The 12,190-nt window shown below is 42.5% G+C and overlaps 1 protein-coding gene across 1 annotated transcript; it reads right to left on the bottom strand.

The window, feature by feature from the left end:
- Positions 1 to 5,482: 5,482 nt before the first annotated feature.
- Tsbp1 (testis expressed basic protein 1) lies at positions 5,483 to 6,924 on the bottom strand. Its single transcript, XM_048349218.1, has 3 exons — positions 6,915 to 6,924; positions 6,646 to 6,758; positions 5,483 to 6,567 (listed from the first exon to the last, which is right to left on the bottom strand). The coding sequence occupies exons 1-3, from the start codon at positions 6,922 to 6,924 to the stop codon at positions 5,767 to 5,769; spliced, it is 924 nt and encodes a 307-aa protein (XP_048205175.1). The 3' UTR covers positions 5,483 to 5,766.
- Between the last annotated feature and the right edge of the window lie 5,266 nt (positions 6,925 to 12,190).

The following is a 12,190-nucleotide window of genomic DNA, read 5'->3' as shown; positions in this document are numbered from 1 at the left end:
CATCTTTTCCAGACCACACATATGGGCAGTGATTTTTTTGCTCATGTTGGTATCCAGTATCTCAATTCAGTTTTTGTTTTTGTTTTTTTTTTTTTAGTCTTGGGGCTTGAACTCTGGGCCTGGGCACTGTTCCTGAGCTCTTTTTGCTCAAGGCTAGCACTCTACCACTTGAGCCACAGCTCCACTTCCACTTTTCTGGTGGAAATAGCCACCAGTTGGAGATAGCCTCACAGACTTCCCTGACTGGGCTGGCTTTGAACTGCAATCCTCAGATCTCAGCCCTGAATAGCTAGGATTACAGGTGGGAGCTACTAATGCCCAGCTCATGTTAAGTTTTTTTTTTTTTTTTTTTTGGCCAGTCCTGGGCCTTGGACTCAGGGCCTGAACACCGTCCCTAGCTTCCTTTTTGCTCAAGGCTAGCACTCTGCCACTTGAGCCACAGCGCCACTTCTGGCCGTTTTCTGTATATGTGGTGCTGGGGAATCGAACCCAGGGCCTCATGTATACGAGGCAAGCTCTCTCGCCACTAGGCCATATCCCCAGCCCCTCGTGTGAAGTTTTATTGCCTAGTCTTGGTGGAAAGGCCACAACAATTGTGTGTGTGTGTGTGTGTATGTGCATGTACATGTGTGTTTGAGCATGTTCAAGAAATTAATATACTGGCTGAATGTTTACACACACACACACTCTCCCCCTCACTGTCATGTGGGGTGTTTCAGAAGACTGGGTGCTGACTCTCATGTGTGGCCTTTGACAGTCCCTTATAGGAAATGTCCTTGTCTTGTACTCTGGTGGGAGGAACCATTCCAGGCATGTGACTGACTTCGGTTCTTTCTGGGTGCTTCCCCCTTGGGCTCTGGCCTCTCGAATTCTCTATGATGATATAGAATACCTTCAAGAGAGTTGGGAGTGGGTGGCAGAGGTGACCATCACAAACTGGGTGGGCACCTTGGGACATACTCAAGATTAAGCAAGCTCTCCTTATTCTGAGCATAATTGAGTCCTGTGGAATTCAGTCCTATCTAACCCCCAAATAAGCTTTGTGGCCCCTTCTGCGTGGAGTGCATTGACTTGAGTCACAAGCCAATTACTTGGGGATGATGATTCTTGTTTAGGGGCAGCAGAGGACCTGATATGATTGGTGACTCTGAAAGGATGAGGTTGACCTAGCAGGGCATGGGCCTGGGCTCTATGGCTTCTTCAGCATCAAGTCCAGAAGCTTCTACTGGGAGGTAGAAATTAAGAACAGGGATAGCATGAGCAAGTGCTGTGGGTCTGCTGGAAAGATATGGGAAGGAAGGGATGGTTTGAGCGCTCTCAGAGAAGGGGCTTGAGGTTGTGAGGCAGTTTGATAATGCGTATTATGCCCATATTAAATGCTTGATTCCTTGATCCCTTAGGCAGGATGCCTGTAGGGTGAGGGTTTTCCTGGATGATGCCTGGTGAAGGCATCATCTCCTTCTCCAACATGACTGATGGGCCCCACATTCTCTCCTTCTTTGGTGAAACGCCTTCTCTGGGACTCGGATCTCGGCCTCCCGAGTGTAACTGAGATTATAGATGTGAGACAGCAGGACCCAGCAAATATGGTCTCTTTTGGTCTTTATTTTCCTTGTAGGCTGAGCTATTCTTTAACCACTCGTTCTTCTTGAAACTCGTTTCTCATAATGATTGGAGCATTCAATTGTACAAGTTTCCCCCGTGTCTTCCTATTTCTTAGTTAACTTTCTGTTTTAACCTGTTATATAGTAACAGCTCTCAGGCTTTTGGTTTGGCTGTCCTGTATACTTCCTTCTTTGGGGAGGCCATTTTATTTGCTGTTAGAGCTTCAATTATTATTTATATGTAACTGACTATGAATAGTTCTCCCTTAGTGTTTGTCCTCCTCCTCCTCCTCCTCCTCCACCACCACCACCACCACCACCACCACCACCACCACCATCACCTCTTACTCTTCCTCCTTCTCCCCTCCCCCCCTTTCCTCTTCCTCCTCCTCCTTCTTTTTGATGCCTGTTCTGGGGCTTCAACTCAGGGCCTGGGCACTGTCCCTGAGCTTTTTGCTCAAGGCTAGCTCTCTACCACTTGAGCCACAGTGCCACTTCTGGCTTTTTGGTGATTCCTTGGACATGAGAGTCTCATGAGCTTTCCTGTCTGGGCTGACTTCCAACTGTAATTCTCAGATCTCAGCCTTCTGAGTAGCTAGGATTACAGGTGTGAGCCATTGCTACCCAGCTAATATTTATCTTCTTACACTCAATAGTCTAGTCTCTCCTTGTCCCACAAACTGGTGCCTAGTTTGCTGGTTTTTCTATCTAGTTTCAAAAGTTATGGAGTGTTTTTTTTTTGACCAAAATCACCATCTTCTGTAATTCACCAAAATGGCGAACAGAAGAGGCACCCAGGGGCTGGGGATATAGCCTAGTGGCAAGAGTGCCTGCCTCGGATACACGAGGCCCTAGGTTCGATTCCCCAGCACCACATATACAGAAAACGGCCAGAAGCGGCGCTGTGACTCAAGTGGCAGAGTGCTACCCTTGAGCGGGAAGAAGCCAGGGACGGTGCTCGGGCCCTGAGTCCAAGGCCCAGGACTGGCCAAAAAAAAAAAAAAAAAAAGAAGAGGCACCCAGTTTTTCTTCTAGATTTTTTTTTGTTTGTTGTTTTCTAGACCTTTTAGAAAGAAAGGAGCTGTTCCTTTGGGCACATATATGCTAATCTACAAGACTAGTGATATTGTAGGCATCAAGGGACTGTTTGTAATGGTTAATCTTAATTTGATTGGATTGGGAAATGCTGAGATTAGTAAAACAGAGCTCTTGGGTCTTTTTTTTTTTTTTTTTTGGCCAGTCCTGGGGCTTGGACTCAGGGCCTGAGCACTGTCCCTGGCTTCTTCCCGCTCAAGGCTAGCACTCTGCCACTTGAGCCACAGCGCCACTTCTGGCCGTTTTCTGTATATGTGGTGCTGGGGAATCGAACCCAGGGCCTCATGTATATGAGGTAGGCACTCTTGCCACTAGGCCGTATCCCCAGCCCCTCTTGGGTCTTTTGTACTGTTTCCAGAGATGATTGAGTCATGAGGGTTCTGACCTAATCAGGGGTTTAATCCCTGATGGATTCTTAATAAAATGGGATTCTTTTTTTTTTTTTTTTTGCCAGTCCTGGGACTTGAACTCAGGGCCTGAGCACTGTCCCTGGCTTCTTTTTGCTCAAGGCTAGCACTCTGCCACTTGATCCACAACACCACTTCTGGCTTTTTCTATACATGTGGTGCTGAGGAATTGAACCCAGGGCTTCATGTATAAGAGGCAAGCACTCTACCACTAGGCCACATTCCCAGTCCACTAAAATGGGATTCTTGAGAGATGACAAAAGGTAAAGTGGTGGGTGGGGCCTAGTTGGAGGGAGGAGGTTGCTGGGGGGCATGTCCTTAGCCTCTTCCTGTATTCCTTATTTCTGTTTCTGGTCTGCCATGATATTGAATTTTATCCCACCTACCAGAATGGAATGATACCTCTGAAGTCATGATCTGAGATAAATAATTCCTCCTTTTAAGTTGTTCTCAGGCATTTTGGTCAAGGTAACCAATACACTGTTAAAAAAAGAATGCTCCACAAACATGATCATGGTAAAGAAAAGTCATGTCTATAAGGTTTCCCAGCATGCTCTTGGCAGTTAGACACAAGCCAAGGGCAAGCTGAGAGCATCAGTGTGCATATTGAGTATAGCAAGCACTTAGATAGCTAAGGTAGCTCTCTGAAACGTGTGAAAGAAAATGATCAGACAAGGAAGTCAAAGAGAAAAACACCTTGTGAGAACAAGAGGGAAGAAGCCTGAGATGGCGGGAACATATTTCCTACAACTCCGTGGCATAATGGAGTGTATTAAAAAAACCCTTCTGGACTATAAAGTGCTTTTCATAATTGAGTAGAAATGTGGTGTCCTTTCCCCCCAAGCAAATATTTATAGGAAAATTTAATATGTTCTAGTTTATCATATCATGTCTTTCCTTTTCAAATTTAGTATTTTTATTGAAAAATGAGGAGGCTTGTTATGTAACCAAAAAAATACACTGGATTGGTTAAAAAATGTTATGGAGTTATCAATTGTTTTGTTTTCCTTACTTTTACTGGTCACCATGAAATAGTGATTCTTCTTGTTTCTCCTCTGTTACCCAAAGCTGCACTTCTTAGATTTACTACTTCTGGTGTTTATTTTCTTCAATCTATTTTGCACAAGATTAATTTTTTGTGTGTGTGCCAGTCTTGGGGCTTAGATTCAGGACCTGAGCACTGTCCCTGGCTTCTTTTCTGGTTCAAGGCTAGCACTCTATCATTTGAGCCACAGCACCCACTTCTGGCTTTTTCTGTTTCTGTGGTGCTGAGGAATCAAACCCAGGACTTTGTGCATGCTAGACAAGTACTCTCCCACTAAGCCACATTTCCCGCCCCCCAAGATTAATTTTTTGTAATGCAAATTTATTTACTGTCCTTCTTAATCACGCCAGAAGTCTTCCATCTTCCTGAAGAGCAAAATAATAAGTTCAGATTTGCTTTTTTACTTAAATTTTCTTATATTGTTTTTTTTCAAAATGATACCCTGGAAGGCCTCCCATGAGTCTACCGCCACAGAAAAACTGCCTGCTTCCCCAAGAGCAAGGCACGACTGTCATTAAGCCTGCTGCCCTTCCACTCCAGCCAGCAGAGCAGCCTCTTACCCCTCCTGCCGCTCTCTTTTTGGTGCTATTACCAGAGCTTGAACTCAGGGCCTGGGTGCTGTCCCCTAGCTTTTTCTGCTGAAGGCTACCACTCTACCACTGAAGCCTCAGTTCCATTTCTGGCTTTTTGGTGGCTCATTGAGTCTCATGAACTTTCCAGTCTAGACTGGTTTCAAACTGTAACTATCAAGGTCTCAGCCTCCTGAGTGGTAGAATTATAGGTGTGAGCCACCAGCACTTGCATTATCTAAACCACTTTTTGACACTTTTAAACACTGACTTAAAAATTATGTATGCATCTATCACTCACTATATTAAAAGCTACTTGATGGGCAGGAACTCTGACTTGTGTTCTTCTGTATACTCCTTACTGCTAATAGATTATCTTGCCATCAGTGGCTATGAAGAGAGATTGTTTAGCTGGGTAAGTTAGAAACAGAATATTTGTCAAAGGAAATTAGACATTTCCTTGCTGAGTACTAGTGGCTCACACCTGTAATCCTAGCTATGCAGGAGGCTGAGATGTGAGGATCTTGTTTCAAAGCCAGCCCAGGCAAGGAAGGCCATGAGACTCTTACCTTCAATGAACCACCAGAAAACCAGAAGTGGAGTTGTGGCTCAAAGTGGTAGAGCACTACTAACTTTGAGCAAAAGAGCTCAGGGACAGCGCCCAGGCCGCGAGTTCAAGGCCCCACAACCAACAAAAAAAATAAACAACAAAAGCATACATTTCTTTAGTGAAAATGTTTTATTTCAGAAAGTACGCAGCCCTTCTTGATTGGATGATATTATGTAGTGACTTATAAAACACACATTTAAGAGCTGGGTTGTTGCTGAGGTATCTCAAAATGATGAAACTTCTGAAGAGCAGCAACTGCAGATCTTAGATGACGTCAATTTTATAATTAGACTCCATGTGGACAGTGGCTGGCATGTATCTTGTATTTGGAGGATGGGAATTACAAGGATCCATGGGTGGTTTATTTGCTCTTCTTTTTTATTTTCTTTACTTGCTTTTGCCCATTAGAGATTTTTTTTAAATTTACCCTTTACATCTAATTCTTTAGCAGTATCTTTTTCTTTATTACCCTTGCCTTCAACGGCTGTCCCTTATTTAGATTCATCAGCACACCTCCCTCATTTCTTTGGCCTTCCTTTCCTTTATCCCTAGAAATCTTTTCCCCTGTTTGGGCTTCTTGTTTTTTTGCTACTCCTGTCTCATTCTTCTTTTCTTGGGATTCCTGTCCTTTGGCAACTTCTGCCTCGTTCTGCTTCTCTTGGGATTCCTGTCCTTTCAGTACTAGTGCCTCGTTCTTCTTTTCTTGGGCTTCAGGGTCTTTTGACATTCTCGTATCAATCCTTGCATAGGAGCTCTGAATTTTTGGCACTACAACTTCGCTTTTGTTGATTTGAGACTCCTGTCCTTTTGGTCCGTCTGCCTCGTTCTTCCCCTTTGGGGCCTCAGCTTGTTTGGCTATTCCCATCTCACTCTTCTCTTGTCTTTTTAGTATGAATTTCACTTCACTCTTCTTTATTAAGGGTTCCTGTCCTTTTGGTGCAAATACGTCACTCTTCTTTATTTGGGACTCCTGTCCTTTTGGCACTTCTGCCTCGTCCTTCCTCTCTTGGGCTTGAGTCTGTTTGGGTACTGCCATCTCACTCTTTCCTTGAGATTCTTGTCTTATTGGTATTATTACTTCACTCCTCTTTACTAAGGGTTCTTGTCTTTTTGGTATGATGAATATTTCACTCTTTTCTTGGACTTCAGGTTCTTTGGGTACTTCGACCTTGCTTTGTCTTACTTTGGGTTCCTCTCCCATTGGAACCTCCACCTCACTCCACTTCATTTGGGGTTCCTGTTCTTTTGGTAATATCACATTACCCTTTTCTTGGGCATTCTGTTCTCCAGTTACTCCGTCATCACTCTTTTTCACTGGGGATTCCTCTTCTTTTGGGGTTTCAGTATCGCTGCTTAATGTGCTCTCTATTCCTATCGTGTCTACCTCCACTTCAGTATCACTTGCTTTTCCCTTTGGTTCTCTTGTGTCTGATGGAAACAAGGGTGTGCAAGTTTCTGCCAATATTGTCCCTTTGAGGGCTTCCTTGTTGTCTTTTTGGCACTTCTGATGACTTGTAGTTTCTCCATGTTCCAGAAACTGGACTTTGTTGTCTGAGTGTTTTTTAAGTCCTCCAGCCTTGTTACCTGGAGGCATAACTGAGTACACAACAAAAGTGCATGATTCAAATACCAAGTTCTTCTACATTACCTCCATGTCCACCCCCATACTGGTTTCCATATTGTGTCTTAAAATTGACAAACTGGATATAATGTGAACATTTCCTGAAATTATAAAATAGTGGAAATGATAAAAAAGTATAGAAGTATTGATAAAATTTTACCTTTTTTTTGACAGGCTGGTGTTCTACCACTTGCTCCACAGCTCCACTTCCAGCTTTTTGTTGGTTAATTGGAAATAAGAGTTTGAGATTTATCTGTCCAGGATGGCCTTGAAGCAGGATTCTCAGATTTCAGCCTCCTGAGTAGCTAGCATTCCAGGCATGAACCACCAGTGTCTGGCCCATACTATTTTTTGTTTATTTGTCTTGTTTTTGTTGCCAGTCCTGGGGTTTGGGACTCAGGGCCTGAGCACTGTCCCTGGCTTCTCTTTGCTCAAGGCTAGCACTCTGCCACTTGAGCCACAACACCACTTCTGGCTTTTTTCTATATATGTGGTGCTGAGGAATCGAACCCAGGGCTTCATGTATACAAAGCAAGCACTAGGCCATATTCCCAGCCCTGGCCCATACTATTTTTTTGTACAAAAGAATGCATGCTGTTTCTTGTTCAAAATAAAATGATTGCTCCTTCATCTTTTTCTGTTGTCCCCTCTCCCCAACCTATTCTTTTTTTTCTAGAATGAAGAAAGAGGTTCAAACATGTTTAAATGTAAAGGCATATGAGTTTATCAATGTTGGGAATGTTTGGAAAGATTGAAATATATATCATTAGATTGGCCTTGCTTCTTATGATTTTATACACATATATGTTTAAAATTAGTACTCTATTTTGTTTTATATAGTTTCTCAAGGGTCTGAGAGTCATGCCTTAAATAATCCCAGTAGAGGAAAAACCTGAATTTAGAAAACAAAAAGTCTGCCAGACGTTGGTGGCTCACACCTGTAATCCCTGTTACTAAGGAGACTGAGAGCTGAGGATTGTGGCTAGAAGTCCACCTAGGCAGGCAAGTCCATGAGACTCTTATTTCCAATTTACCACCAAAACTCTGGAAGTGGAGCTAAGGCTGAACTGGTAGAGCACCAGCCTTGAGCAAAAACCAAGGGACTGCACCCAGGCCCTGAGTTCAAGCTCCATTAATAACACACACATGCGTGCGCGCGCACACACACACACATCAAAGACTGATTTGAATGGGAACTTATCGATTTTTAGAAGAATTCTTTGGTGAACATTAGTCAATATCTCTACTATATATATATTTGTATTTATAAACATTTGATTACTAGATAAGGTTTCATGACTGATCACAAAAAACATTATGACATAGTGTAGGAGGCCATGTATTGGTATAGAGTTTGTGCTCCAGAGCCAGGAAGCTTTAAATCCTGCCATTGCTATTTCCCAACTCTTTACCACTGGGCAAATATATGAGCCAGTTTCCTGATCCATAAAGTGGGGAATAATAACAGCTGTTAGAGTTGGGTGCTGGTGGTTCATGCCTATAATCCTAGCTACTCAGGAAGCTTAGCTCTAAGGATCGTGGTTCTAAGCCAGCTTGGGCAAAAAAATGTTTATGAGATTCTTATCTCCGGTTAAGTACCAAAAAACCTGAAAGTAGAGCTGTGGTAGAATGCCATTGAGCAAAAGAGCTCAGGGACAGCATTCAAGTCCTGAGTTCAAGCCCCAGGATTGCACTAAAAAAATAATAGCTACCGGATAGGACTATAAAAAGAATAAGAGTTGGGGGCTGGGGATATGGCCTAGTGGCAAGAGTGCTTGCCTTGTATACATGAGGCCCTGGGTTCAATTCCCCAGTACCACATATACAGAAAATGGCCAGAAGTGGTGCTGTGGTTCAAGTGGCAGAGTGCTAGCCTTGAGCAAAAAGAAGCCAGAGACAGTGCTCAGGCCCTGAGTCCAAGCCACAGGACTGGCCAAAAAAAACACAAAAAACAAAAAACAAAATAAGAGTTGGGTGCCCGTGGCTCACACCTGTAATTCTAGCTACTCCGGAGGCTGAGATCTGAGGATTGCATTTTGAAGACAGCCCAGGCAGTAAAGTCCCTGTGAGACTCTTTTTTTTTGCCAGTCCTGGGCCTTGGACTCAGGGCCTGAGCACTGTCCCTGGCTTCTTCCTGCTCAAGGCTAGCACTCTGCCACTTGAGCCACAGCGCCGCTTCTGGCCGTTTTCTGTATATGTGGTGCTGGGGAATCGAACCTAGGGCCTCGTGTATCCGAGGCAGGCACTCTTGCCACTAGGCTATATCCCCAGCCCCCCCCTGTGAGACTCTTAACCACCAGAAAACCAGAAGTAGAGCTGTGGCTCAAAGTGGTAAAGCACTAGCCTTAAGCAAAAAATAAAAATAAAAATAAATACTGTTTCGGAGGTGTGTAGCACAATATACAATATATTAGCAGGTACTCCCCAACCACTGCCCTTCAAATATAAAGTTACTTAGGAAGCAACTAGATTTTTCCCCCCAATAGTGTGATCCAGAAGACTGCTGCACTTCCAGCTGCAAATGGATTCTAAATTCCCATAAAAAAGCTAACAGAATTCCCAAACCAATCTTTCTTTCATTGTATTTTTCTGGGAGCCAGCAAGGAGATTCATTCTCAGTGCCTAGGAGAAGATGGCTGAAGATATCAACATTCCTTTCACATGACCTTTATTTCATAACCAAAATATGTATTAAAGTTGTACCTTTATAATAACAATAATTTTTTTCAAAGAATGTATTTAAATGTTTAGCTGAGGAAGTAGAGGTGTGGCTCAAATAGCAGAGGGCCAGCCTTGAGTGAAAAAGCAAAGCTAGAGCATGATGCCCTTGAGTTCAAGCCCCAGTACTGACACCCCCACACAGAAAAACTCAGACCATTCTGAATAATAGGAATATTTAAAGTGACCTTAATGCACAAGCCTATACTCTAGGAGTAGAAATCTCTAGTCCAGAAAACAATGACAAGCAATGTAAATATCATAGTTAATAATGGTCAAGGAACTTACCGATTGGAAATAGTGCTAAAAGTAAAACACAAAAGAAAGAGCAGTGAGCATTTTCCAACTTAAAGAGAATGCACTTTCCCCAGGTTAGTTCAGAAATAGAATCTACATGAAGGATAAATTATCTTAGGAGTGTTGCTGGCCAACGTTCCCTATTCTACTTCGCAGAGAGGTTTACCTTCTGCCTTCTGGCTAATGTGCACATTCAATCCTTGGATAAGTAAGATGAATTCTACTAAAATCCCAATGATTACATTTCCTACTTTTTTGGGGGTGGGGTGGGCAGGCCTGTGGCTTGAACTCTGGGCCTGGGCACTGTCACTGAGCTTTTATGCTCAAACATAGCCACTTGAACTATCTAGCTCCCCTTGCAGGTTTTTGGTGATTAATTGGAGATAAGAGTCTCTCTAACTTTCCTGCCCTGGCTAGCTTGGAACTGAGATCCTCAGATCTCAGTCTTCAGGGTAGCTAGGTTTCCATAGGCACGAGTCACTGCTTTTGACTCATTTCCTACTTTTGACTCATTTCCTACTTTTTTTTTTTTTTTTTTTTGTCAGTTGTGGGGCTTGAACTTAGGGTCTGGGCACTATTTTTGAGCTCTTTTTGCTCCAGGCCAGAGCTCTACCACTGTGAGCTCTGTGCCATTTGTGGTTTTCTCAGACATAAGGGTTTCATGGACTTTCCTGCCCTGGGCTGGCTTTGATCCTTAGATCTCAGCCTCCTGAGTAGCTAGGATTACAGGCTTTAAATTCTTTTATGAGTCGAATTTTTAATCTATTCTAATTAGTTTGAAAAATGTCCAAATCAATATGTCTTGGTACCTAGTTACTATCAACTCTTCAAGCATTTTCTTTTTAAATGAGAAGTTCTCAATTGCCCAACAAGTCATTTTGATTGACTAACTGGAGATTTATGCTATCTAAATGATCATTGGTGATACAGAGCTAGGCTCCAATGGAAAGCAAGCATATTTTGTTACACAAGGAAAATAGGGAATCAAAACTGAAGTGTAGGGCTGGGGATATAGCCTAGTGGCAAGAGTGCCTGCCTCGGATACACGAGGCCCTAGGTTCGATTCCCCAGCACCACATATACAGAAAACGGCCAGAAGCGGCGCTGTGGCTCAAGTGGCAGAGTGCTAGCCTTGAGCGGGAAGAAGCCAGGGACAGTGCTCAGGCCCGGAGTCCAAGGCCCAGGACTGGCCAAAACAAAAACAAAAACAAAAACAAAAAAAACAAAAAAAAAACTGAAGTGTAGGAAATCATTTAAGAAATAACTACTTTAAAGCAGAAGAACTTGTAACTCAAGAACATTTGTGAACACGGCCTGTAAGGGCCTAATTGTAGAAACAGGAAAGGTAAGGAAATGATCCAAACTTACTGATTTTTCCAGCGTTGTCCACTGAAAGAGACAAAGGCAAAAACATTAATAGAGACTGGATTTTCCTTTTCTTTCCCAAGCTTCCAGTCTCTACATTGATGGCATCTATATCATTAATTACTAAGTTCTGTTTAGTTAAATGTGAGGAAATTGCATTGCTTTTCCTCCTTAGTCTGCCATTCTTTAGGAAGACTTGTATAATCTAAATTACCATTATTTTTCAGCTATTTTGTTTAGAGTCCCATGATTAGGGTATAATCATGTATAATGGCCTTGCTTAGAAGATATGTGCAGGTTCAATTGTTAGGTTCAATTGTTGTCAGATATATATTTCAACTCATACATATTGACATATAGGTGTATCTCTTGGGTTGATGTTACTTAATATAAAAACGAAACAACAAGAAAGCATGAAATTGTGAGAAATGCAGTTCCAGGATTTTTTTTTTTTAACTAGGGTTGAGACTGCAGTGTTAGGGTATTCAAAATCTACAGCAAGAATTGGAAAAGCACAGAGATGGATTAATGCAGTTTACTGTCTGTTTTTGTATGTCCTGGGAGGTACAAATGGACTTTACATTTGTAAATGGTTGAAAAAGTAAGAATGATATTTTGCAGCACTTGGGAGGCTTGCTAATTTTTGCTCTAGCTGGCCTCGAACCATGATCTTCTAAATCGCTGTCTCCTGAGAATCTGGGATTACAGAAATGAGCTATTACACATGGCTTTAATTGGTAGCTCTTTATTGTCTCACTTGCTATGTAGAATTTTTATTGTTTCTATCTTTATCTTTTGGAATTTTATTTTGTGAGCCTATAAATTAAAAGTTTTAGTGTGATCTGACCAGCACATTTTT

The sequence above is a fragment of the Perognathus longimembris genome, chromosome 6, assembly GCF_023159225.1.
Source record: "Perognathus longimembris pacificus isolate PPM17 chromosome 6, ASM2315922v1, whole genome shotgun sequence".
NCBI classification, from domain to species: domain Eukaryota; kingdom Metazoa; phylum Chordata; class Mammalia; order Rodentia; family Heteromyidae; genus Perognathus; species Perognathus longimembris.
This window is presented reverse-complemented; position numbering and strand designations above follow the sequence as displayed.